Source organism: Fringilla coelebs (genome assembly GCF_963513975.1).
Source record: "Fringilla coelebs genome assembly, chromosome: 15".
NCBI classification, from domain to species: Eukaryota; Metazoa; Chordata; class Aves; order Passeriformes; family Fringillidae; genus Fringilla; species Fringilla coelebs.
The window spans coordinates 5,657,173-5,685,127 of record NC_140041.1 but is presented as its reverse complement, the minus strand read 5'-3'; the positions used below and the strand labels follow the sequence as shown (position 1 = coordinate 5,685,127).

The 27,955-nt window shown below is 37.4% G+C and overlaps 1 protein-coding gene across 4 annotated transcripts in view; it reads left to right on the top strand.

The window, feature by feature from the left end:
- Positions 1-10,608: 10,608 nt before the first annotated feature.
- The window catches only part of TENM2 (teneurin transmembrane protein 2), a gene marked incomplete at both ends in the record, with an annotated part of 473,693 nt that continues 456,346 nt past the window's right edge, over positions 10,609-27,955 (top strand). For all 4 annotated transcript variants that reach the window (XM_084215965.1, XM_084215964.1, XM_084215963.1 and 1 more), the window contains one exon: positions 10,609-10,834. In XM_084215965.1, the coding sequence (XP_084072091.1) occupies positions 10,609-10,834 (226 nt within the window). The remainder of the gene's footprint in view (positions 10,835-27,955) is intronic.

The following is a 27,955-nucleotide window of genomic DNA, read 5'->3' as shown; positions in this document are numbered from 1 at the left end:
TTGGAGGACAGGCAATTTTAAAACACTATCAATTTCATATACTGTGGATGGAGGTCAGGGTGTCTGGATAGCTGTACAGATACAATAAATACATAGTTTAAATCAAGCATCTTCATTGAAGGGATAAATTTTATTTTGCAAGAGTCAGTGATACAACTGAATGTGGTAGGTGAAGCAGAATTTGCTTTGAATTTGCTTTAAATGCATCTTGCCAAGTTCCCTTAGGTTTGATCTCTGTCCCTGTCACAGAGAGCTGATGCTTTTGCCTGGGAAGTTCGACCATGGCAGTTGAGGAACGTTGGGATCTCTGTGCTGGATGCACAGCAATCCAGGCAGCAGATGGCAAAATTGTGGGGGCTGGCTTTAATGCAGGGAGCTTAGAGTTGTGAAGAAATTAGACATTGCAGCTTGGTTATTGTTCAATCTGTGAAAGGGCAACAGAAAGAAAGGACCAAATGGGTTTTGCAAAGGTTGCATGCACTTTTAAGAGCATTTTTAAACTTGTTTCTCCTTTCTGGCTGATCTTGCTTGGTGAAACTCTGGCACAGATGGTGGGTTGGAGAGGGTTGTTGGCATTTCTCACGTGCTAGCTTATCTGAGATCTCCCCACGTGAGCTCCCCTGCTCTGGGCTGGTGCAGCTTCAGCCCTTGCTGTCCCCAGCTGCCTTCAGGCACCCTCTGTGGGCTGTTGGATGAGGATCTCACACGGGGCTGAGGAGCCAGGAGGGGCTTCTCTGTGGGTACTCAGCCCTGGGAGCGGTGACTGCTGGCAGAGTGACACGGAGGAAACCCCTCATCCACCAGCAAATGCCAGGCTTGCCTTGGAGGCACCCACAGCTAGGAGGGAGTAAGCAGAATGATGATCCTGTGTAAGAAATCTGCAGTGTGAGAGTGAATATTAGAGTACATCTTGTGTCCTGAATGATTAGGTAGATAACAGGAGATAATGTCTGCTGAAGCATGTGGCCTTTTCTCCAGAGAGATTTTCCTCCGGAGGGACTGGGGCCTTTTTCTTCATGATTTGAGATGGAACAGAGGATGTAGTGATGTCTGCACAGAGACTGTACAACATTATGAGATATTTGCTGCTTTTTGTCTTCTTGGATTAGTTGATTTTCTACAAGTGTGTTTTTCTTGACTGAGGTTATTTTAAAAGTTCCTCTTCTGCTATGATAATATGTGAGTAAACCTTGCACTGCAGACTGGGATGGAGATTGGGATGGACCAGCTTTCATGGTGGCAAGGTGTCAGTTCCATCCCTGATGACCCCTTGATGTGTGGACGCTGGAAATTCACTTCAGACATTTGAGTTCCAGCTGGTCATTTTATATAATGGTTGTGTTTATTGCATCCATCACTGCAAGGTTTAATTAATTTCTATAAAGCAATTAATTTTCCTTTATTGAAAGATGGAACAACACTTGTTAGCTGAGAATCTTCCAGTGTGACTTTCTTAGTTCATTATGCAAAGATTCATTGCTGGCTGAGGCGATCTAGAATTTAAAAGGTTTCAGCAAATACTTGTATGGAGGCTGTTGAGAAATAATGTCATCCATTCCATGTGCCTTATCACAATGTTCTGTTGTTTTCCATTCCTATTCCTTTTTTCTTTTAACTTTTTCTTCGCTTACCTTGAACCTTTTAAAACAAAGAATCACTTCAGGAAGCTGTTATTTCTGATAAAATCTATGTGTTTACAAAGGTGGAGAACTCACAAGAAATAAGTACCAGTTCACACAAATAGAAACACTCTCATTTTTTTCATCTTTTTTTTCCCCTTTTCCCCCCCCTTTGTTTTTGTCTAATAGAGTATCAGAGCTTAGCTGAATGGACTATTCACGTGTGTAATTTAGAATAGTTTTATTGAAATTCTACTAAATACTATTAGGCATTTAAAAATATTGTTGATTTTCCTTACCATCTAAGTTTATACAGCCTTAATGTTGGTCTCTAGTAAAGCCTTCTGCAAAAAATATTTTTATAGATTGACACTGCTAGAGGGGGGAAAGGTATTAAAGCCTCCTGTTAATAAGCCAATGAAAATTGTTAGCATCAAATTGAGGCAAGGGAGGATCTGTGGAAGCTTTAAAGAAAGAAAGGGACAGCTTCTTAGACAGAATGAGAGAAAATGGTGTAAGTGTAGACAGAAAAGCAGGTGATGCTCTTGACTGAATTGATAAGTACCTAAACCCATAACTGCTTGCATGATTTATGCATTTGATGTGTTTTAAGAATTGTCTTGCAGAGGTTTGAAAATAGCTAAGAAACTTCTTCAGCAGCACGATCATCTCACAGTAGGATGAGATGTGCACAGGAGCTTTGCTGATCTCAGATTCTGGCAGAGTTCCCTGCACAGTGTATTCATCTGTAAACAAGGAATGGAAGGCACATTCCTGGTGTTTCTCTCTTGGCTGATCTTGTACCCAGTGGTACAGGTTTTGCTGCTGCCAGCAGGAGCGGAGGTGCCCAATGGGTGTAGAATTACAGAGTGTTTTAACATAAGGAAGTGAAAAATAATTAGGAAGGGACTGCCTTAAAATTCTTGGCATTGGACCTTCTTGGGTGCAAGAGAAGTACAAATCCTTTGATACTACATTTCTCCAACTTGATAGCACAGTCATGTATTTAAAATCCAAATCCTTGGGTCTAATATGGAAGCGCTGTGCCCAGGAGCTCCCAGAGACATCTGATGGATTAGCGTGGGTGGGAAGGAAAAGGCTTGTGGACATGGACAGTATTCAAATCCATCCTGGAAACTCTGGCCATAAATAAGGTTTCTGAGAAAATGAAAAGATAAAGGAGCCTGACAAGAGGACAGCACACTGGAAAATGCTGGTGAATAATTAAATGAACTAATGACCAGGTGCTGGTGAAAACAAAAGAGAGGGGGGAATGGTTGGAGCACAACTTATGCTCCAACCAGCTTGATGTCTTGGCTCCATTACTGGTCAGGTTGAAAATCCCATTAGGTTAATTAAAGACAGCATTTTACCTAGGATTAGAATGAAATAAGTGCATCACCCGTGGACAATTAAATAAAGCAAGTTGTCACTCCTTGTATGGGCATTTAGATCTGTCTCACTTCTATAAATGTGGATCAGTTTGATCAAGGACTTAATCAAAAATTATTTAGACAATTACTCCCTGTTTCAAAAGTATTCTCTAGTGAGAGGAAACTATTATACAGAATCGTTAAAGCATGCTTAACAGCATTGTCTTAATTATACAATGATAAATTATTCTACCTTTCTTCATTAATAGCAGTTTAGCAGTAGATAATATTATTGTTTATTGTTTCTAGGCAGTGAAAGAGTAACGGTGTTCTTTAGGAAATTAGTTCTAGCAAATTTAGTTTTTTGAAGTGACCAGTTTGTACTTGATCTTTAAATTATTTTTGTGAACTTGTTCAGTTGTACTAATTTTAAGTAATTATATTAATTGAGACCTTGGCTTTTTGTGTTGTTTTATGGTGGCTTGATTTTATTTATTTATTTATTTATTTATTTATTTATTTATTTATTTATTTATTTAAACCTGACTGCATAGAGGATTGAAGTATTTTGATAACAATAATACTGAGAGCAGGAAACCAAGCCCTGGAACTTGGGGTTTCAAATGTGCAGCAAACTCACTTTGTGACCTCGGCTGGGACTGTTATCTTCTGGGTGTTTAACCTTTGCTGTAGAATAAGAATGATACACATTTAGCTCTCCTGGCTCTTCAAAAGTCTGATAAATATCTGTAAACAGCTGTGAGTTGGTAGTGGAAATATGTTATGCCTGGGTAAAATCTCTTTTTTTCTTTTTCTGGAATGGGGGATAGTAAAGTCCTCACCCACAAAAGAAGGAAGAACACTCTCAAATAGGAAAAACTTGAAAACTTTGCATGATTTTGCCTCTGTGTATCGAGGAAAAAAATATTTCAGCCCCCTTTTTATATCTAGCAATGTTCTGCTTAGTACCACTTTAGGGTATTTATAAGCCCTTCACTGAAAAATGAGCTTTTTTCACCTCTGAGTGACTGTGACACAATCTCCTCATGGCTGCTGTAACTTCTAAGATGGGAATCAACAGGATAGTTGATGATCAGCTACTGAATTGTGTCCTGTCCCATAATATTTTACTGAATTTCAAACAATTTTCAAGAAAAATCAACTAAATATACTTTGTGGCTATTGAGGCACTAAGTGAATATCGTTTGTGAAGTTTGCCATTTCATGCTCTCAGAGAAGGACAAGCCCTTGGTTTGTAGCAGCTGAACACAAAGACTTGGGTGGTTTGTGTGTGCCACGCTCTGCTTCAGACCTGGGACGCTGCAGATGCTTTGTGGATAGTGAAATGTTACTGGTGTGGTTTCCAAATCCCTCGTGCTCCCCAGCTTGTGCATAAACTAGAAGCCAGATTTAAGAACATTTATGACTTTGTACCTGAGTTTGTCCAGCAGCTGTGAGAAACAACAGCTCACTTTGAAAATTAAAAAGGTTTATTAAACCTTAACAAAAATAAAACAAAGGACTACATAAGGAAAAAGCTGCAGCGCTGGAAACTGCCCTCTTGGATACCACGTGGCTGGTTCTTCTTCAAGATGGATGCTCAGTCTTTTGTGCCCCTGAGGGTGGCATCAGCCAGCCCTGGTCTCTCCCAGTCTGTCAGTCAGCTCTGCTTTGCCATTTATCAGTGCAGACTGCTTTCTTGTAACTGCATTAGAGGTCAGGTGTTGCCGTGCTCACCCCCTGAGCACCCCCAAGCTTTTCCATCCCCAGCTGCCCCAGGTAAGGGACACCTGTGCAGCTTCTTTGGACCTGTCCTGGACAGCCCAGGCTGTCTGATGGCAACAATGCAGGGGGGAAAAGGGAACTATGGGGAGAACAGAGGACATCTAAACTACAATAACATAACTGAACATCTCTAAAGCTTTTCTTAACACACACAATAGTTATCTTTTAATTGCAAAAGCCAATGATCTCATTATAGATCCATAACAAGGTTTTCCAGCTGAGCTCTGAGAAAAAACCTCTCCATTTGTCCTCGGTGTGAGCTGTGGTTCTGAGGCCCCTGGGGACAGGGAAGAGCTGGGCTCACATCCCTCCACCTCCTCTGCCCCATAGAAAGCAGAATCCATTCAGGGAGGAATAAAGGGTTAATCCTCAGCAGTCAGTGAATGATGGGGCACTGTTTGAAAAAATTCTCTTTGCTTCTGGGCTTTTTATCCTTTCTCAATGGCATGTTATTTTCTTAATGGAATGCTATTTTCATGATAGATTTAAACAGTTCTGGGATTTATAAGAAGTTCCTGGTGTACAGAAATCTCTGAAGATAGTATAGAAATAAAAACATGTATATTTAAACAGATAAAAATACATATATGGGATAAATATTTGGCTCAGTGCTTGATTTTGTTGTTGTGTGTACCATTTTGACTGCCATTAGTCTGAAAATACTTTCTGGAGCTTTTATTTATTAAAAGGAAAAAAATGAAACAGTTTTTTTTTCTGCAGTAAAGCAGAACACAGAATGCCTATAAGCATTGTGTGTCTTATGTTACTTAACTTGAATCATTCATCACAACTGTTCTGACATAGCTGTTTACCATGTCATACTAAATATATCTAATTTTCAGCTTAATATAGAGTGGCTCACTAAAACAAGAATTCAGTATTTGGACAGAAAAAAAAAATAATTAAAAAATTCAGAACAATTTATCAACGAAAAATGAGGTGACACCAAACAGACTGTCCAAATATATTTTGTCTTTTGCTGCAAAACCAACATGCTTGTCATCAATATTACTTCATCTAACAAAGTGCACATATTGTGGTGTGCTAGTTGTAGTAGTTAGTTTAAAATTTAATTTTATTTATTGCCTCTTTTTATTTTTTAATAGACAGGATCCAGAAGTAGAGATGTTCTTTTTCACTAATATTAAAATCTGAAATAAATACTACATTTAAGTAACCATTTTAATTTTTTGCCTGAAAATTTGCCTGGCACCAAAGCTGAATTGTTACATTTTCTCATTTCAAAAAATAGTCTTTGCATAAAATAATGAACAGCATTTGAATATCTGAATCACAAGCTTATTTTCAATTGCTGCTCCTGAAAGGGAGTCCAGCCTTTTAAGAGACTTTTTTTTTTTTTAAATGAACAGGTTGGTACATGGTGTGCTACTTCTTTACTTCTTTTAAATTAAAAAAAAAAAAAAGAGGGGAAAGAAAGAAAAAAGGCTGTTTCCAACACTGTCTGCACTATTGTAATGTTTTGATTTAGTTGTGCCAGGTGATTTGGGGGCACAATATAAATCCCAGGTTTTTTGTTTTCCCTGAACTTCCAAGTGATTCCTGGGCTCTGTGTGGTGTGAGTGGCAGTTCTAATGGCCCTGTGCACTGTAATCATGTCAGGATCATTACAAAATGCAGCAAACACGCCCTTACTTGAGTTAGATAAATGTATGAATCTACTTTAGATTTACAGAGAATTTTAGCATAAGCTTCTCTAAGCCATTAAAATTCATTTTGAGCCCTCCCTCCATGCCTCCTATTGATTTGCCTGTGCTAATACAAGAAGTGGTCAGTTTTTTTAAACCCTCTAAACAAAAACCTGGTTTTCATTTCTCTTCTCCTGTCCTCTCTCTTCTTTGTTCCCCCTTGTCCCTGTTGTCCCTGCAGGACATGCAGTGTTTTAATGCCCTTGCACTGCCACAGTTACACTTAGGCTCTCATTGCCACTGCCAAAGTCATGGGCAAGGTACACAGTTGCTTTATAGAACCACAATAAATCTGATATTGGATGAATTGTGAGTCAGAAGTGTATTACACAGGTGTAACTTGGGGCTCATGGGATCTGTGTACATCAGCAGCAAATACAGCCTGAGCTATTTATTGCTTCAGATTGACTGCTGTGGTTGGTCCAGATCAGCTGAGACTGTATTCCTGGGAAACTTGACCAGCCCTTTAGCAGGCCATTATAAATAATAAATATTTTCTGAATAAACACCTTTCTCAGAAAGTTAGTCAGAGCTCCTGTGTTTTTGAAATAATTAAACCAAAACTAGATGAGAAAAACAGTTGAAGCCACTTGTTAATGGTTGTACTGCTCTGCAGTGTAAGTGGGTCAGGATGAGCTGTGTTAGTTAAATCCTTTGAAACAAAAGAAATTATTAAATCAGTTATGATTTAGGTCAATGACTCAAAATAAACCATTCACAGAGTGCCCTTGAGACAGACAAGTCAAAGAGTATCAGGAGTTCTGAACTCAAATTGCATCTCACCATTATTCTCTAAGCAAAACTATCACACCTTACCTTTCCAGGAATACAGTACATAAATATTTCACTGTCTAACAGGAAAGGTGTTTAGCACTGAATTGAATCAGTATTTCATCTATTTAACTTAAGAATGAAAAAAAAAAAAAGTGAAACAGCTTTTCTAGGAGTGTTTCACAACTTAATTGACTGTGGTTTAAGTCATGTATAGTGATACCATTGTCTAAATTTTGAGAATGGTTTGAGTATGATGCTCTGGAACTGGTTTCTGCCTGGCTGCTTTAAATTCAAATAAATCCCCAAAGTACAGGTGAGGAGGAGAGAATTATCCTTGAGAATATTTTGTTGTGTTCAGGTAGATGTATTTAGTCTCAGATGCTTGGGATTTGTCCTCAAGTAATGGAAAAATAAGGAAAACAAAAACTAAAACTACTCTAAAAATATGAAAATGACATTGAACTAAACTTCCAATAAAAGTTATCATTTTATCTACAGCATTTGAAAGACCTACTAAAATTAGTAAAGTTCAAGAAATTTTTAATAGTCTGGTGTCATAAAATCAAGTTATTCACCAAGTTATTCTGATGTCTGATTCTTGTAACAAGATTTTTCCTTGTGAAAGATCAAAGTAAAGATCTTGGGGCATTTCTATATTTATTTCCTTGTGTTAGCCAGTTGGAGTTACTGTAGCACAGACATTGTGCCTCATGTTCTGCATGTGCAGATGACTGAGGAACATTTCCAGGCACGATCAGAAGTGGAACACTGTCTTACCATTTCCTTTTATATTTGTATTTGTCAGGGAATTGCACAAAACTCTAAAAAATAATGGTTATTGAGGGAACAATTTCAAAAACTCTTGTCTTCCTGAGAAGATGCTTTCATAAGCTAATGTCCTGGAAACACTCAGAAGTTTTATCTCAGTCAGAGTAAATCCTTCTTTTAACTACAGTAACAAGGAATTAAATGTTCTTTCAGAAACAAAAGAAATCAGGCCAGACAGTTTTAAGTTTAGCAGTCATAAAAACAAAAAGCTGTTTGTTTATCTGAACTGACAGACAATATAGAATTCATATGGAATTGCAGGCTTTTGTGTTGAATAGCATCATGAGGACTCCCAGAGAGTAATTGGCAGGCTTTGCTCCATGCTGTAGTGCCTGTGTCTGTTTCTGTGTTTATAATTGTGATATCTGGATTTGATGAGAGAGTATTAAAATGGGATCAAAGAGCCAGGCAGTGTTAATCTAAATGATCATATATCTCCTGAAACTTGAAGAAACTTTTTGTGCCAGCAGTGTTAAAATGCTTTACAGTTAACGTGCTTTCCAGTTCAATCAGTATTACAGCACCAAAGAATTGCACTAAAAAATTCAGATGTGGAGGAGTCAGCTTAGCCACTCCATGTTCAGAGAGCTGAGAAACAGGAATGTAGATTGAATCTTTCTTTCTCTTTAATCTGAAGTTATAAAATGAACCTTAATGGTTTCAAGTGCCAAATGTCTCTGCTTTTGTTTTGGCTTTTCTGTAGGTGTTGTTTTGTGACTTTTTTTTTTCCTCTCTGAAATGTTAAAAATAAATGAAAAAGAAGAAAAAAAGTAAGCATGTTTACGGTTCTTATTCCTCACAGATTGCAGAATACCTGTGGGTGGCTTAAAGCAGCTGTTTCTCCTGGTTACCTAACTTCTTTAAAATACAGAAAGAAAAAAAACCCAAAACCAAAAACCACAACAAGGCAAAATGTCAAATCTAAATGAAGGCAAGAAACCTTTCCTCTAAGTCACCAGCTCCTCTGGCCAAGTACATTTATTCTCTCTTAGACCCATAATCTGTTTCAAAAAGCAATGTTTTAGCCAATACTCGGGCCAGTGCTGTGACCTCTTGTCCTGCAGGTGCAAACAGCTACCACAAGGAAAGGCTTGGCTGCCTTCTGCATGTTTTATCATCTGCTGCTGCAGTTTGTTCCCTTGGTGGCAGAGGTGGCACAAGGAATCACTGCTGAAATGCTTTGGTGGTTTAAGCAAAGCTTCTGGCCTGGGCACATTCTGCTGGGTGGCCTTGGCAGGGGAAACCTGGACTGAGAGGGGACAGGGACAAGGAAAAGCCCTTCAGCTGTCCCAACTAAATCCACCCAAACCATCCTTCAACTCCTTAGCCATGTAGAGAAAAGCAAGATGTTTTGTTCCAATTTTTGCTTATTAGCAAATCTGATGGGTTTTTTAATGTGGGAATATTTCATTTCCAGCAAAAAAAATTGTCATGAGGGGTTCTCAGGACTAGCACAGACCTGGGCATAGAATGCCATGAGAGAAAGACATACATGCTAATACCAGCTGAAAATAATTAGTACCCCAGTGGGTAGGGTGTTTGTGCTTTTACTGTATTTCTTCCTTTCTACAGTAGCTTTGATTTTGCAGTTTTTGTATGCTAACAATGCATATATTAAAGTCTATATGCCACAGTAAGGGTGTCCTAATTAAGCACACTGTAAAAAACTCTATGGTCCATTGAACAAGAAGAGATTTAGACAGTTTTCAAGAGCTAGAGAGTTTTCAAGAGCTCCAAGTGCTGAGTTGGATAAACTGATCAGTTTGAGGGGTGGTGAAGAAGCTCATCCAGTCATGTTCTGGGGTGCACAAGAGCAGCCAAGCCCTAGAGTGTGCTCAGACACTCACAGCCACACAGGAATCAGGGCTGGGATGGACCTCTGGAGAGACCTTGTCCACCTTCAGAGCAGGGCCTTGGATTAATGTTAACCAGGGGCCATCAAATCAGATGCTGCTGCTTGTGAACACGTTGTTAAAGGATAACGTACAGCTCTGTAATGCATTAACGCTGAATAGGAATAATCTCCTCTTTGGAACTCTCCTGCATGCTTCAGTCTTAATTGCAAGTCTTCCTGCAGGAAGAATAGAAATAATTAAAGCTGGTTTGAGTCTACTTTTCTTCTGTTGCATAACAGAAATAAATATCGTTCTGTCAGTTCTGCATTGTTACCAGAGTTCATTCAAAAATCAAAAGATGACAGTGTTATTGTTTTATCATTGTTTTTTAAACTCTTTGATGATACAATAATTTAGATAGAATGCAATTATCTTACAGCATTTAATTTTTTTTTCTCTCCACCCATTCTGGTCAATTATTTCAATTTTTTAGAGGATGCATGATGTGGGCCTTCCCTTTCTTAATCTGTGCCGCATTGTTCTTCAAGGACAAGTCAGGGAAGCCAAATAAAACAAAACATCGTGGCAGCATTATTTACTCTTTTCTCATCCTTTCCTGTTAGGTGACGGTGACTGACCCCAAAGAGAAGAGTGGCTCTCCTGGCAGCGCTGTGCCTGGCTCGGAAGGATGGACATAAAGGACAGGAGGCACCGCTCGCTGACGCGGGGCCGCTGCGGGAAGCAGTGCCGCTACACGAGCTCCTCGCTGGACAGCGAGGACTGCAGGGTGCCCACCCAGAAGTCCTACAGCTCCAGTGAGACCCTGAAGGCCTATGACCACGACACCAGGATGCACTATGGCAATCGAGTGTCTGACCTGGTGCACAGGGAGTCGGATGAGTTTCCAAGGCAAGGTATGTTTGCAGTCAGGACTGGTTCCTTTTACGGTGCTCCTTGGTGGACAGTCTGTTCCTGGTTAAAGCATCTCGGTGCTACAAGGAGTTTTAATGAAAGAGCTCTAGGAGAATGGATATTATCTTACCATTATTTCCACTGCTTTGTGCAGAATTAGAAAGTTCTTTCTTTTCTCAGAGTTCTGGTACTTTTGAAATCCACCATTTGTAAATGAGCAAACAGAGATTCACTGATCAAAACATCTGACAGACGCAAATGCCGTGACCCTAAACCAGAGGATGTCTTTTGCACAGATATTGGGGTTAGCCAATATGCTAGCTTGGTATCCTGCTTCCTAGGTTCATTTTGGAAATGATAATGGCATTTTCACCTAAATGTGGCTCTCTTTAACACAGACTCTGTATTGCAAAGACAGCTACAACACTGTTATGGTAAAAACCCATATGGCAAACATACATTCATTATTCATCAGGTGCCTTGGAATTCCTTTCCTGTTCCTGAATGCTGGGTAACTGAACTCTGGGAATGGGAGTGGTGGTTCCACTGACTTCCTTTTGTCACTACTCACCCTTGACATCATAAAAACTAAAAGGAGGAAACCCATCTAATTCCTTTTCTAATTGGCTGTAACTGAGCATTGCAGCCTACAACTACTATTTTAAATAACCCTCCTGTATGAACTTGTAAACTAGAGGAATTAATCTCTTATTTTATAAAATGGTCCTTGCTAAGTCCAATGGATTAATGAATTAAAAATGTAAATGTTTTTACTTTAAAACCTGTAAATGTGCACTGTATACACGTAGTTTTATTCTCATTTGGGTATTTTCTTGTCTCAAGAACTTGTAAGCATCTGTGCTGAAGCCATTAGTGAACATTGTTTCATTGGAACTGTGTTTAGTCATGTGGTTTACTTGCCCAAATAGCCAGGTTAAATTGGCATTCACTCAGTGATTATATATAGCATTTAAATTAAAAGCCTTGGTTTAGTGTCAGTTGAAGAATCAGATATGATTCATACCAGCTAAGATACAAGCAGACTTGATGGATAAATGTATAGGTTTTGTGCCCCCTCAATGGAAGATAAATCATCAGGTACATCATTTAAATGTACCATAAGTTAAATGCAGAAACTCTCCTGGTTTGTAGATGTGCTTGTTAACAGCATGTGAGAGTTCCCTGCTGCACATTTCTAATGTTGTGGCTCAAGGGATGGGAGTTACCATGCTTGTTGTGGAAATCCATTTCTTATACCTGGTAGCACATCACACATCTTGTTTCAAACATTCTGACAGCAGTCAGTGTCTGTCTTCCCCTTTCAATCAAACTGTCTAATAATTAGTGTCGATAATTTAGCCCTTGTCTAATTCCTTGTTTCTCTCACATTTGTCTGCAGACACATGGGAGTGCTTGCATTGTACTTGGTCTGTCAAATACCCAGTTCTGTTTTCTGGGGTAATCTCTGTTCTTGGAGGGCCTTTCTTTGCTTAGAGGTGTTTACCTAAGATAAAGCATCAAAGTGTACCTCGAACCTCTGAGCTGCTGGAGCCATTTTCACTGCAGTTTGTTCTACTTTACTGTACAGGAGTCATCTAAATATTACTTTTCCCTATCAGGATGATTGATGCTTCAGCTCAAGTGTCTCATTTTAGTTTGCAGGTCATTATTCAGCATTTCATAATGGTCTTTTTCTCTTGATTACTGATTTGACAACTGTTCATCCTCCCCCTGTTCTTAATGTGTTCTTCTCTGCCCTCTTTACAAAGGGGAATGCAAATTGTTGGTAGCTGAATTGAAACACTCAGATTTTTTTTTTATTATTGTTATTTTTTTCCCTACTAGTTTGTGTTGTTGTGTCTAAATAAATAGTGTTTATTTTAGAGAGCCAAAGTAATTTTTTTGTTAGATAATGAGCAGCAACTCCTTATTTTCCTGCTTTTGTTAAGTTTAGAAAGCAATTTTTTTAGAAAATAAGTCTGTGTGATGATTCTTTGTATTTGAAAGCTGGATATCTTTCTGATTGAACAGTTTTACTGCCATGAAATTCAAGAAAATATGACAGGTAGATCTAGATTAAGATTTGGTAGCTGTTCTCACTTTCTATATTAACATGAGTTGGATAAAAATGTGGTTCATATGTGGAAGTTCTGTTCATTGCATCTTGTGCATCCAGTTTCCAGCTGCAGACATCTACGAATTTATACATTTAAATTTATTCTAACTTTGAGTGGGTGTTATGATGGGATTAAATTCTGTGGGAAATAAACATGCTTAAAGTAGTCTTTAAAGACTTTTTTGTTCTTCTATTAGAAAAAAGCTTGAATTTTTTTTTTAAGGAATTGCAGATATTTTCCTCAGTATTTTGTCTCTTCTATTAGAAGAGCTAAATACTTTTGACTTACTGCAAAATATTTGGTTTCACCATGGCACTGGAACTATTCACAGCTGTTTTGAGCTGCCTGTTATACATTACTGGGTTTGGAAAATCAGTTAAGATAAAGTTGCATTCATTCTGGTTTTGTTTATCATGGTTTGTCAGCAAAGTGGTAATAACAAAAGCTGCATTCAGAGCTCAGAAGTCTGAAACAGTTCTTGCTGGGTTGTTTTAGTGTTTTCCTGAGAGGGGTGAAGGTTGTTCAGACTTAAAAGGTTTGAACTGTTCACAGTGACTGATGGCTGCTACTTAGAGGCCACAGCTGCTCTTACAGGTGCTTGGGCTGACCAGACTTTGCCTCACTGTTCACACTCCCAACACCAAGATGAGATCTTTGATCATCTTGTCATCAAACCTGAGTCATCCTCAACTCTTCTGTTAAAATTAATGCATCCCTTCCAAATCTGAGTTTTGGCAATAAAAGTTTTAGTACATCTCTCCAGGACCTGTGACCTTTTGAAAATGAAATGTTTTGTTAGATTTGGATTAAATACATTAAATAAAATTTCTTTCATGTATTCTGCCTAGAGTGAGAGCACATTTGTAGCTTTCCTTTGTCATGCCAGGTTTTTGAGTGGCATTCTGCAATCTGTTGATTTTCATTGTATCTGTGCAGTTACATAATCAAAGGAAGTGTGGGGTAGAGGCAAGGTGGCAGATTCTTTGACATGGAATCAGGTGTAGGGTGGCTTGTGTGACAGGAGGCCTCAAGGCAGCTCTCCTCTTCTAGCCAGTGCTTGTGGAACCTCCACTCCTCCTGAATCAGGGCTTTGGTTTTAATGGTGACCTGAGAGAAACATCATACCCAAATATGTATGAGGGTAAGACAACTCTCTTCCATTTCTCCTGTCTAGAATAAAAAATTATAATTTGTGTAGCTTATTTAATAAAGGAAAGATGCTGAATAACACCTCCCTCTCCCTCCCCCTCCCCAAATCATGATCCTCTCCCTCCCCAAATCATGTTGAGGTTTTATTAAGTGATTTAAAAACCTGAAAGCACTTTTCATCTGTGCTTTCATCTTTATTGAAGTTGTTAATAATGGAGCAATGTAGCAGCATTACTAAACTAGCAAATAAATGAAACGACAAACCTTTAGAGCAGCCTTCTGTCAGTATGCTTTTAAGAAAGGAAAAGGTAAGAAAGTCAAACCCAAACCTAACATTCCTCCTCTGATTTATACTCTAATATCAGTCAAGTGTCCTTTTGAGCTGTAATAGCAATAGACAGGAATTAAACCAAAACTTTGTGTATATTAGATCTGAGTCACAATCAAAACCAGAAGAAAATGTATTTAGAAGTGGATTTTCAGGGAGACATCATGGAATTGACTTTCAGTCTTTGGGGTGCTTTCTTTTAAATATGCACAAATTGTTTTCTCTTGGTATTTTGTGTATTTTGGTTGTTTTTGTTGTTTTTTTGCTTTGTAATGTTTGGTGGTTTCATTTGATTTGTGTGTTTGTTTTGTTTTGATTTTTTTGGTTTTTTTTTCCTTCTGAGCAGCAAGCTTTTTGGTTCACAAGTGGTAGTTTAAATCAGTTCTGATAATCTCATCCTTTTCACTTCCCTTACGTTCCCCTTCCATCCTATTTTCTTGTTATTTCACCATTTTATATCTTCATCCACGTGAGTCCCTTTGCTGGGTGTGCTCGGGTGCTCAGACCTCCTGGGCTGACCCTGGGAATCAGTCTGATCTGACCTGGGCTGAGCAAAGGCTCATCTTCATCTCTCCTCACCTGCTGGACCAGCTGAGCACCTCTGATGGGAACTCCAGTAATAATTAATAACACCAGTGCTGGAAAACCCAGTACTATTCTAATATTAATATGTATTTGTACAATAAACAACAGCTAGACATAATCTGAGAATTCTCTGTACGCACAGTTTCTCTCAGGGAATAACTTTTTATTCTCAGCACTTCCCCACAGCTGATCATTATTAAAAATCAGCATTTGTTTACAGTTTAAATAAGAGACTCAGAATGCAGGGATTTCTGATGCAAGTATATAAGTTTCTATAGACTTATGCTCCTTTTTTCCTCTCTTTTGCTCCTTTATTTAGCTTTCAAAAAAGAACTTCTATTTTTACTGCTTCTCTACTGGACTCCTCTTTAGCTGATGATTAAGTTAAACTAGGTTCTAATTTTTAAAACCATTTGCAAAGTAACATGCACATTGTGTGAACCACTTATAAAATGATAAACTAGATATTATCAACGTGTAGTAAGCACACACTGAATAAAAGAAAAAAATTAAAACCTCAGGTCTACCCTAAAATTGGCCTAGTAACAGTTTTCACGCAAATACCTTTCAGGAGAACTTCAAAATTAATAGGAAATATGCTTTCTATACTTCACAGTTTCAAATTTCTACCAAGCAAAAGATCCTGTGTCTCAAGGAAAGCTGTGTTTGCTTGTCTTGAAGTATTGAGGCCTGAATGAATGTTGAACAAAACCTTTCCTTGGTGTATTTTTTTTCCCCCCTCATCCCTTTATTCTGCTATGTAATAGAATTCTAAGACTTTGGATACTGAAAATAATAATTTTTGATCCTATAAACCATTCTCTATTTTCTCATACACACGTGAGCACACACTTTTCTAAGAACTTTGCTTGCACACATCTGTGGATGCTCTGTCTCATACTAAAATCTTCTGTAAAGGGAGATAATGTACTCCATGGAGATAAAATAATAGTTTTAATTTTTAAAAGAGATACTTTAAATGGAAATGATTTTTGATTAATTCTAATAATGAAAATGGCTAACATTGAGAAAATCTTGCAAATTTGTTTCACATTTTGTGTCTTGTCTTCCAAAGGTTCAGTTGATATTTTTTAGCATCTGGTTTTCAGCAAGATGTGTTTGGAAGGGAGGCTGATTACTTGTGAGTGTTCTCAAACTGATGGAGAGACTTAGATTCTTTTCTAATACACTTATTAACATTGAAATGTCAGATTTGGAAAGCTTTTACATTTGATCTGGTTTTGAATTGAGCATCTCTTTTCCTGCATCCTAAGTGGGTTCCAGAAAATGAGTTTTTACATGTAGTCCTGAATTTGCTTTAGTGAATATCATTTTGTTTTTGTGAACTTGAGAACCCCTCTAAAGTTTGTTTTCTGGTAAAGAGCAATTAGGCCATTTTCCTTCTCCTTTTATCTCATAATACAGGAAGAAAGAACTATTTAAATAAAATGGAGTTCAGCAAATATTTAACATACGACAGCATTTATTTTGGATTCTACATTGATGAACTCTCCAATGCCACATGTTTTTAAGGTCTGCATCTTCAGAAAAATAAGGACAGGATTAGATATTTGTATTTTAGTGGAGTGTGTGGAACATGGGTTAAGCACTAGAGGGTATTCATTGTTCCAATGCATGAGTCAGTTTTCAGCTCAAATGCATTGGGACCCGGTTTTAGGTGTATTTTTGTTTCCTCAGTAATTCTTTTCTGCTTTTTTTCGCTGTGTTGTTTTGAAATGTCTTACTACTGGGGACTAAATTCTAGACTCAGTGGTCAGCTGGCTCATCCGTGGTGATGATTGCTCTGTTTATATTTCCTCTGTCCTCCTGTTTGTTCTCCTAACACCTCCAATGCTTTATGTGATTTCTAGAAGCTTTTAAAATATTGTGGCTGGGCCCAAATGCCCACACTTCACTCAGTGAGAAAAACACAAGGAAAGTTTCAAACAGATAAAAATACCACCCAAAGCTCATTGTCTTCCTTAGAGAACCATGGGGGCTTTGGAGTTCAGTCCAAATGCTGATGACCAATTCATTTAAGGCCTATAAATCAGTAGAAAAACAAAATGATAAGGAAGTATAATTGGGTAAGCAGGGCCCAGCATTTGTTCTGTTTGTTTTATATGATTTGTCTCTAGATTCAGAGTTCCAGGTCAGAGGATTTGCAGTTACCTTCCTTTGGCTGCTTTCGGGTTGCTCATTAACTTTCATCAAATTTAACTTCCATCAGATTATTTCTACATTGATCCCAATAATCTTTCCTTGAATTAAGCACATTCTGAAGTTCTGGAAACATCAGTAGATCATGAAGTAGAAGTAGAAAATGAAAATCCATGATTTCCACTGATGGACAGTGACTGTGGGAGCTCTGCCTCCATGTTAAAAGCAGATGCCAGCTTCTCTCTGGGTTTTGAAAACTGGCTTCAGCTTTAGCCATTAGGTCTGGTGATGCTCTTTTCTGTGTTATTGGAAAAGCCACAGTACTCAGTGTTTTTCTGTACAGATTTAATTAGATGCTGCAGTTCAGTCAGTTGTGTGTTCTGTGAACTGTCTGTCACTATAAGCAGAACTCTTCAAGCATCTGCCTGTATAATGTCATTTTCTGTCATGAATTTCAACTTTGTGGTGGTTTCTAAACCCTCTCCTACCTTTTAGTTTGTCTCTAATGGAACTGAAATATACCATGGCAATGCCCTATATGCCCCTGTGGTGTGGATAAAGACAGGTTGAAGAGACAGTGACTTGTATAAAGGTGGTTCTTTGACACTATTTCATGTTTGTAAATGCAACTTCAAATTAGCTTTTGCTGGTAGCAGTCAGTTCCTTTTGAGGTGCTCATCCTTTAAGGTTCCAAAATGGTTTCAGAGTCTAGATGGCTGATTGGACAAAATAGCATGCAGATGTCTTTATATATTGCCTTTTTGCCTTTTTTTTTTCCATGTGAGTGCTTAGCTGGAAGTGACTACAGTGAGTGCAAAAGTACGTGTCTGTGAATGCAGAGCATATTGGAAACAGAGATTTACTGTCCCAAAGTGTAATGCTTACTCAGCCATCTGATGAGATTTGAGCACTAAACAGTTTGAGAGGGATGCATAAAGCTGTTTTATTACAAGATGCTGTTATGAATTGTAGCAGCTTTCCTTATGCTATGCTGCTGTTGCCAAACAAGTTGCATGGATGTAAGCAGTTTTATTTGTAATTACTTGCTCACATTTCCTTAGAATAGTTGGGTTATAGGTTTGTGAGTCCTGCTTCTCTGCTGGTGGCCATCTCTACATTCTGTTCAATTCAGAATGAAAAGATATATTTTTTTAAACTGCTTGGAGAAAAACCTCTCTGAGGAATGCTGCTGCTAATATGGGAGGTGGAGTGGGGCTCAGATGTTTGTGTGTGTGGTAGAACCCTGTTAAAATGGATGCAGAAAGCTTGAAAAAACAGTTGGCTGTTTCTTCATAACAAAGTGAATAGTAAAGAGATCTTATTTTAGCTGAATTTGAGCAAGTCCAGAAAATGGAGGAATAAGTCACTCACCTAAAGAAATGTTATGGAAAATACAGTAGTTAAGACCTATTCTTTTTCCTAAACTTTAGTCAAGACCTGGATGTTACAAACTGAATTTAGCACTTGAAACTGTCCTTGACAGAGCAGTGAAGGCAGTTCTGTTTTCTTGCTTATGTGTAACTAGAATTGCTTTTGATGATGCTGCTGGACTCTGTTTTCCTTAAACAGTCAAGTGTGTTCCTTATGACAATCACTACTTTCACAAAGTAAGACAGTTGTTTGAAGAGGATTGCAAGAGAAGAACAATTTGATCATCAGTTCTCAAATGTCTCTCCAGTGTAGTTTGTCCAGTGTAATTTTAAATATTGAGTCTTGCTCTTCTGTTGATTGCCTTGCAAGATTCTTGCAAGGCTTAAAAAACAATTTGCTTGGAAGAACTTGCCAGTATCTATCTGTTTTATTCCTTATTCTGAGCCCAGGTATGCCTTGCCAATCCTGGTAATTTTAGACATCTTTTAGCAGCCTATCCTCACTCTCCTATTCCTTCTTTCCTATTGCCTCGTTTATCCACTCCTAACTTTGGACTCTTGGTGCTTGCTGTTTGCTGTGTTTCTTCACTTGGCATGTTTTTCCAAAGTCATGTGTCACCTGAACCTTATTGAAATTTTCTTTTACAAGGGGATGGCACCAAGTACTGCAGCTGAGGGGTTTTGTTTTGCAGTTCCACCAGCACTTGTAGAATATAAAGAAATGTCTAATGCTAGGGAAATTTGAGCAGCTGGCTAATATCAGCTGTATTTTTTCCACTATTCCATGTGAAAACCACAGAATAGCCTGTGGTCACTTTTACCTAGAAGAGAGCAAGCTGTCTGCTGTCTGTGAAAACAAGTGGAACTTTTGAATATGAAATTGATATTCATAATCATATTTGATTATATGAAATGGTAAAGGCTCAGTTGCAGATGACTCAGTTCAGTACAACTTTGTCTTCTCAAATGCATTAATCAACTCCATTTGTTTAAATACTGAAGTAAAAATTATCAGTATTTTAGGTTTTGCTACTAAGACCAGAAGCAATGTTAGATAATTTAAAAAAAAAAAAAAAAAGACCATCATGTAGGACAAATTGCATAAATGTTATTCCTTCAAGCAAATGGCTACTCTGTGGTAGCTGGTCTAGAATTGTATATTCACTTTTTCAAATTACTTCCAGTAGAGTACTGTGTTTTAAGGTTGGCAGTTTATGATGATATATTAAATATTATAAATATAATAATTTTTCACATTATGTAGTTAGAGTACCAAAAAAACTTTTTAGAGATGGCAGTCAATTTGATTTCATAGCAATCTCTGACTTCCCTTTGAAGTTTTTCTATTCCTGAGATAGGCATTTGAATGATATTGAAGAAAAGCTAAAATGGTACTTGGTCTCTGTGGGGAAAATATTACCTTTGACTAAAATTATTTACAATATGCTAAAAGTTTACTACACAAAAAGTGATCATCTGGACTTGATTCTTGCTTAAGTTATCTTACCAAAGAGTTTGAGAGGTGGAAAGAGCAGTATTAGCCATGTAGCTTCTCTTTTTGGGGGGGTGGGGTTTAGTTTCTAGTGTGTCTGCTAAACTTTCTGCAGATATATTTGAACACTAACATTAAAGTAATTACAGCAAATAAAATTTTGTGTATGACAGGGCAACGAAGTGTGTGGGCTCCTGTTAAGTTTGTTTCTAAATTCTTACAAGAATAAAACTCATAAGGCATTATTACCAGTATGTGCTTCAAGCACTGAATTTATAAAGCAGATTGTTAATATTATGAGGAATGATATATCACAGCTGTAATGCCATGTCTTCCAAAGTTAATGAATACTTACAATTTTCATAATGAAAAATTAAGGTTAAAGCGGTTTATAAGACTGCCTACAGATCCAGCAGAAGTCTAATTAGAAGAAAGAACATTAAATTTGAGGTACTTGGAAATATATATTACCTAGTGTTATATATGGACTAAAATCCTGCAGTTGTATTTAGGATTGCTCAAATGTGGACGATTCAACCAGAACACAGCACAGAAAACTGAAATGTTATTTGCTCTCTGAAATCACTGTGTACACAACAGATTGTGGGTTTAGATGTCTTCAGTACTTCAGTGATGTGAGTCTCTCTTGTTGACTCAGTGCAACAATCTCTCATCGCTGCTTGCCCGTTTCTTTACCATTTCTGAAGTAAAATGAACCTTTGTGCTTGTTTTTCCTATTACCAAAGCCTAATGAAGCTCTCATTCCTGTGCTGTGGCAGTTTGGGGCAGCTGCCCCAGAGCAGGCAAATGAGGGGCTGGTTTGACATACCAGGGTGTGTTTGAAAGAGCCCACTGCCCACAGCTGCTTGGCTTGGAGAGCTGCTGCCACACAGCTGGGGCTCAGCTGGATTTGTGGAATTCACCCTCAAAGAAAACCTTGAGCTTTCCTGGTGATGCTCAGGGTGGAGGAGCTGCTGTGCTGTGTTCCACCTTCCTGTGTGGGGCAGGTGGGAGGTGTGTGGCACTGCTGGAAGAGGGCAGACTGCCTTCTATTCCTATAGGGAGAAAAGGAAAAAAACCTTCCTGTTTGCCCAGGCAGAAGGCTGACAATGTAAAAACCATAAAAACTGAGATGGTGTTGTGATACTGCACTTCCCTCAACTTGCTTTTGCATTTTGTGTAATGCAGAATGACTGTAATTGAGAGCATATTTGGGATAAGCTTCCTTTGTGGTTATCAAATATGTCAGCTTTGCTTTTTTATGTTTATATGTCGGGTTTGTAACTCTTATAAGCTGTTATTGCATGACAGACTCCTCCATCTTAATTTCAGTCTCTTAAATTCATCTTCTTCCTTCATTTTTTTGACAGCATAACAATATTACACCTTGATCCCAGTGTATCTATCCCACATGGGGTTTGCTGTGTGCTGTTTTTTGTGGCCATCACTACATGAACAGAACAGTCCTTGTCAACAAAATTGAAGTATTGTCTTAGTGATTTTTTTTGTTTCTGTTTATCTCTCTCTTTTCTCATTATGTCTACAGCTTGCAGAAGCCTAATGGAATAGAATTTATCTAGTTTTTCTCCAGTATCACTTTTACTCCTGAGCATCTTAGTATTCAGTTTAAGGAAAAATATTTTAGAAGTGTGGCAACTTATCCTCTTAACCATACAGGTGTGATATTTATAGAACAGAAACTTTGGCATTTTAAGACCTGATGGTGATCTGTAGAATAACAAGGCAAAGGAAGAACTTGGAATAAATAGAATGACTTGACAGAATAAAGAAACCTGAAATTAGGAGGTAATTTTTTACAGATGGAACAGTGTGCTCTAAAATATACAAATATATAAATGTTTTATTGTTTAATTGTACTGATTCAGTTATTGAATCTAAAGTATCTATTTGCTCAGCTGTGGAGTAGTAGAGAATAGGGATTTAATTCAGATTCATTCTTCCCCTGAAATTTATGATTTTTCATATTATATCATGGTCTTGAATTCTAATTTAATTTTAATTTAATTTAAATTCTTTTAATTATCCCAGCACAATGGTTTTTTTATCCTCACTGTTTAAGCTATAGTTGGAGCAGGTGAAGTTGATAAGTTGAAGTTGATAGAGTGATTTGGGTTGGAGGGGACATCAAAACCATCTCATTCCAAGCCCCCTGCCATGGGCAGGGACACCTTCTACCAGACCAGGTAGCTCAGACTCCATCCAGCTTGGCCCTGGAAATTTCCATGGGAGGGAACCCTCTGGGCAGCCCTTCTATTCAGATCAAAAGAGGGAGTGACCATTTCAGATAGCAAAGAAAATACAGTTCTTAGTATTTGTCAGACATGGGAAAGGCTTGTTTACTTGTGTTTGCACCAGGGATCTGCAAACAAATAAATGGCTCAAACTGATAGAGATTTACCTTAGATCCTCCTCAGGTGATGGGAATAATGTGCTGCAAGAGAGGAGTTATGGTTGCATATCAAAAATGCTGTTACAGAAATGCACAGTAAATTTCCCCAAATGATTGAATAAATTAAGCTCCTGGACACGTTTATGGTACTGTTTTCAAAACAGGAATTAAAATCTATGTCTCTGGAGGTCATATGACTACTTAGCAAGGAAACAGATTCAAAGTTATTGGTAGTGTCAGTGAATAGCAAACATGCTTTTTTTAAAACAAGATGTATTGTACCTCATATGTTTACTACATTTAGTCCAGCAGTATAATTTACTTAATGCTCTGCAGTATTCCTGGGGGGGAAAAAAAGCCAAATTGTTTGGCTTAAATTCATCTTGTTCATATGTAAGAAAATGACTGAAGTAAGTACTTCATTCATTGTTTGTTCTTGTAAGAGAATGTTGGACAGAGATGATGGCTCTCAAAGGCCTTTACCATTTCAGCTTTCAGGACAGAGGGTGAAGTTGGGCTAAATCTCTGCACAAACTTTACCTTTCTGCAGCCTGAAAGGTATACTGAAATATTGAAAAGTATTTTTCTGTTGTCAGCAGCTCCAAGAAGAGAGTTCTGTGGTTTGGTTCTGCACTTGATCTTTGGCAGCCACAAACCTCCCTGTAAAAGGACCAAAGGAAATCTTTTAGCAGAGTGAGCAGCTAAAGGATGAAGTAGACCCTGTTGCATAAGAGGGCAAACTGCGATTTCTTATCATTTAACTTTCTCCTGGTGCACTTAAAAACATTTTCGTACGGACTATCTTCCATTTCTTATGACTCCAGGTTGTAAATTAACATATGGCATAATCTGAAATGCAGATGAGGGGAGAGAGGGCACTTGTAGAAAGTGGCTTCTTGTCTTACTGTCAAGGAGACTGTTATGCTTGAAGTTTTATATTTCTGCTGAAATCCATAGATATTTTTGGATATGCAGGTGGTAGAGTGTGTCTGTCAAATTTTCTATTTTTTTTTTTCTCTCAATGAATTCTTTGCAAGAATCTTGGCAAAATATTTTGAATGCATTTGTGGTTTTATCTCTATATTCACTATTCAATTACATCATTTTTAATTTTTTTTTAATCTCAGTGTTCTTTTCTTAAGAACTTCTAACCTGTGCAGAATGATACTAGTAAATAAAGACTTGTAAAATCACAAAAAAAAAAATCTAGTGCATTTAATAGAAGTGAGAGTATCTTCCATATTGAAAAGGTAAAGTTAATTTTCAGATACGAGGATTGATGTGGAAAAGAGGTAGCAAGAAAAAGAGATGAATAAGGCTGGTCAGGAACAATGCTGAAAGAGGCTAAAGAACAAAAGGTGTCAGTTGTGGGCTTTAGGGTGCTAACTCTGGGCAGAAGCAGCAAGAAGAGAAAGCATTAGCAGAACTTTTGGAACAAGCTCTTATCTAAATTAATACTGAGATATTAAAAAAAAAGGGTACCGAGGTACCTGGGTTTTTCTGAGGCAGTGTGTGGTGCTTTATTTTATTCACTGCTCTTCTCAAGCTCAGAACACACCAGGCAGTGTTTGCACAGCCCTGGATGAATTTGGAATTGTGCTTGTGGTGTCATCTTTCCCCACCTAAATTTTCTTTTTTTTCCCACAGTCTGTATTTGTCAAGTGTGTGACTGAACTCCGAGAGACTGGAGCTTGAAGTGCTGAGCTGATGGTGCCTTTTAAAATTCTTTTTCCTTCTATAATTAACCCTAAATAATTAATAACCACAGTATATCTGAGTTCTCAGTATAAAGCTGTCACTTTACTTTTTAGCATTTTCATGATGTCATTATTCATGCTTGATTACAATGGGTTTGGGTCCCTTTGGCTGCCAGTACTTTCCATGGATTTGATTCTCCTCACTTTTCAGTTCTCATGTTTTGGGACTGTGTTAAAGCAAATGTCATTTTCCTAATGGGAGGTGAAATTTCACGTCAGCAGGACGAGCATATGCTGAGCTTGGCTTTATTTCTTCCATAAGAATATAGTATTTTATTCTTCTAGATGGTGTCATATATATACATATCATAGTTTTATGTATATAATTGCATTTAATATTTATTTTATACAGACATTTTTCTTACTTTCAGAAAGCAAATATTATTGCAGGTTCTGACAACAAGCATTTATTTACCAAGAAAATAAATTTTACTTTCAGAGCTTTTCAATTAGAAAGGAAGAAAAGCAAACTGATTATTATGAACTATAAAATTATTCAGCACTGAATACCAGTAGATAATCCAGGGCACTTTGAGATGCAATTCTTTTTTCATCTGCTTAACAGGCCTCTAAATGATAATGAACTTGTCTTGATGTGCATGTTAATTTGTGGTGAAAGGTGATAAATAAGAAGTTACCCAAGATTTAAAGTCTAAGAAAAACAACTTGAAATGCCTCAACTTCGTGTTTTATGTAGCTAAAAATGATATAAAATGGAAGAAGACAGAGGTGAAATGCTTAAGAATGAAAAATGTATAGATTTTAAGTAATTCATAGTTTTTTTTTCCTGAAGAGAACAAAAGCTAAGATTATATATGTCATTTTGATGTACCAAATCCTATTTAAATAATTGAGATGTTTGGATTTTGTTATTTTTTTGTCTTACTCTAACTCACATATTACGCCAGTGGGATAAATGATGTTGGTTCATTCCCATTTTACAGACAAAGTGTAGGAGAGAAAAGATTAAGTGAGTTGCTCAGGGGCATGAATAACATTGTGAGCTGAAAAAGGCAAAAAAAAAAAATCTTTGCACTTAGATTAGTAATCCATTTTTATTTATATTAGCTAATATTTCCGCTGTTGGTTTTTTCCTTCCTTTTCTGTTGTCTGTGTAGCATGTGTTCTTAACTAATCAGAAATTATTTTGCAAACTTCTCTGATTGGTGAAACTTCAAGCTATCCATCAAAAGGGAGAGTTCCACTTCAGTTAATTTTCTGTGTCTTGTTTTCTTCTAATTTTCTGGCGTATCTGGAAAATGCATATTGCTTTTATCCATCACAAAAACTGTAATAATAATTTAGAAAAAATAAAGATTAGAGTGCTTTATTTGTTGTTAGAAAATAGAATTTAAAAATATGAAGGTGAAGTCAAAGACATATTTTTACTGGGTTTTATTAACATAGGAATTACTCCTGTTCAAGCAGATTTATTAATACAATTTATTTTTTAAAAGATGTCTGAAACTGCTGGATTGTGGAGAACAAAAGACAATCAAAGAAATAGGAAAGGTAGGCATCAAGAGAGACAATAGTGGAGGCTCAGTGAGGGCTCTCACACCTTTGGTATGAGTTGTGAAGTAAAAGGGAGGAGAGAAGAGGAAAAATGAGCTGAATTTGCACAATTTTGTAGGAGTGAGTCATCTAACTCTTAAGTGTGAATAACATCTCAGAAGTCAGTGATAAGCATGTCTTTCATTGTGAATCCAGGTTTATTATCTCCCTAGGGTGACTCCTAGAAAAATGTCAGTAGTGTTTGACTGAGCATGTTTGGAGACTTTGCGTGTAGGCTAAACCCAGGATTCACTATGGAGCATCTTTAACAGAGACAGAATTTTTTGTTGATCCTGGGAGTGTTACTCTGAAAATTGGCCACAGGCTCCATGACAGTGGTACCATTTTACTTGGAGTGTCCTGTCATGCCAGGAGATCTAACAATAAATAAATCCTTTTTTGTTGGGAAAAGGCCACAGGTGGAGAGCAGAGCATGGATCTCCTTGTTTCCTGAGGAAAGAAAATAGACCGTGTGCACCATGACATGGATATGGCCCCTTCACACTGGGAAGATCTAGCACAAGATTTTCTGCCACTCTTGGCCTCTACCAGAGGAATTTTTGTCATAATAGTCAATGAGTTCCTTCATGGTTCAACTGCACAAGAAAAATTGTGTTTGGAGTGTGCTGTTGTGGTCACTTGATTCTTTCTAATATTGTTACTGACAACAACATACATTGCTTGCACCAGTATAATTTGCAGTCCCCTGAGCAATTTTTATAGTGTGAAGGAAGAAAAAAAAAAGATGTAGCTAAGTCTTCTAGATGGGTTTATTCAGATTATTTTATCCGTCTAAGCGCTGTAAATCTTTCATTGCATTAATTAAAAAAAACCTGTAACAAGATGAATTTCTGGTTTTCTGAAATTTGGGGTACATCTCCCAGTCAATAAAAAACATTCCTTCTAGAACATTTTGGAGCCAACCTTGATTTAAAACAGAGTGAAAATACAGGGTTTGAGTTTGTTTTTGTCCTTTGGTCAATAATCCTTCTTTCTTCTGATCTGTAGCACAGGGGTAATGGTAGGAACTGCTTCTCTGTGTGATACTTCAGTATATTCACAAGGCATGATTTAGTTTAAATATGGGTGAAATATGCATGTATGGATTATATGTGTGGTGGCCAGGCTGATCTGTCTGTGGAGAAGGACATTCCTTAGCCTTTCCTTATCCATTTCTTGAGAATGCAAGAAAATATGAGCTATCCTCAGGTAACTTTGCACCACAGGATTAAGTCTTTAGAATTCATGGAACTTAAAAATGCATGCAAGAAGTATTTTAAAATCCAAGTAATTTGAAATGTTCATGGTCAAACAAAACAACCCCATTCATACATAATCTGATTAATTAAAAATATGTTTATGAAAGTTGAAACATTTTACATGGGGACAGTGCTTGTAATTATCAGTGCCATCAAGAAAATTAAAGTATAGGTGTATCTAAATGAAGACACTGAGGAAAAAAATCATGTGGGTTTAAAATACTATTTAAACTGCATTAATTCACTCTTATTCATTATTTTAGTGACCTTACTTCAGTTTCATTAGTTGATTTTTGGAAGCTCTTACATCAAAGTAAAAGCTATTACATTTCTAAAAATCTGCATTTCTGTAGGCATACTTAGTAGTTTAACCTTCACTTTTTAACTTTTTGGGGTTTGTGCAGTTACTCAGTTGTTGTTACTCAGACACAAACAGATAATTCAGGTTTATAAAGATCCCAGCTGTCAGGCATTACAAGGCACAAGTCCCAGCAGAAGCCAGGCTCCCATTCCCAGTAACAGTCATGGCTGCAATTGATGTCCAGCTTCAGAACACTGGGGGCAAATATTTGTTCAGGTGCTTGCCAAAAATAATGAAATATATTCTGAGTAACTAAATGTCCAGTATGTAATCACCTTAATGGCAGTGCTCTATGAAGGGTATATATTCTGACACATTTTATGTGACATTTGATGATTTTTTTTTCTATTCAGAACATATGTAACAAAACCAAGAAATCTAAGCCAACTTATTGTTCATGCCCATTACATTTTAACTTATCATTTTTTTTCTCTTCTAGCCTGAAAAATAAGCTTATTACTCTTTCAGTTTGGAGGTGCCATTAACAAATTTAGGTCTAAGGGTTGCTGCCCCTTTCCAATTCCTGTACATGAAGCAGAAGGAATCAAGGTACACCTCATCCAGTCCTACATCATTTAGGA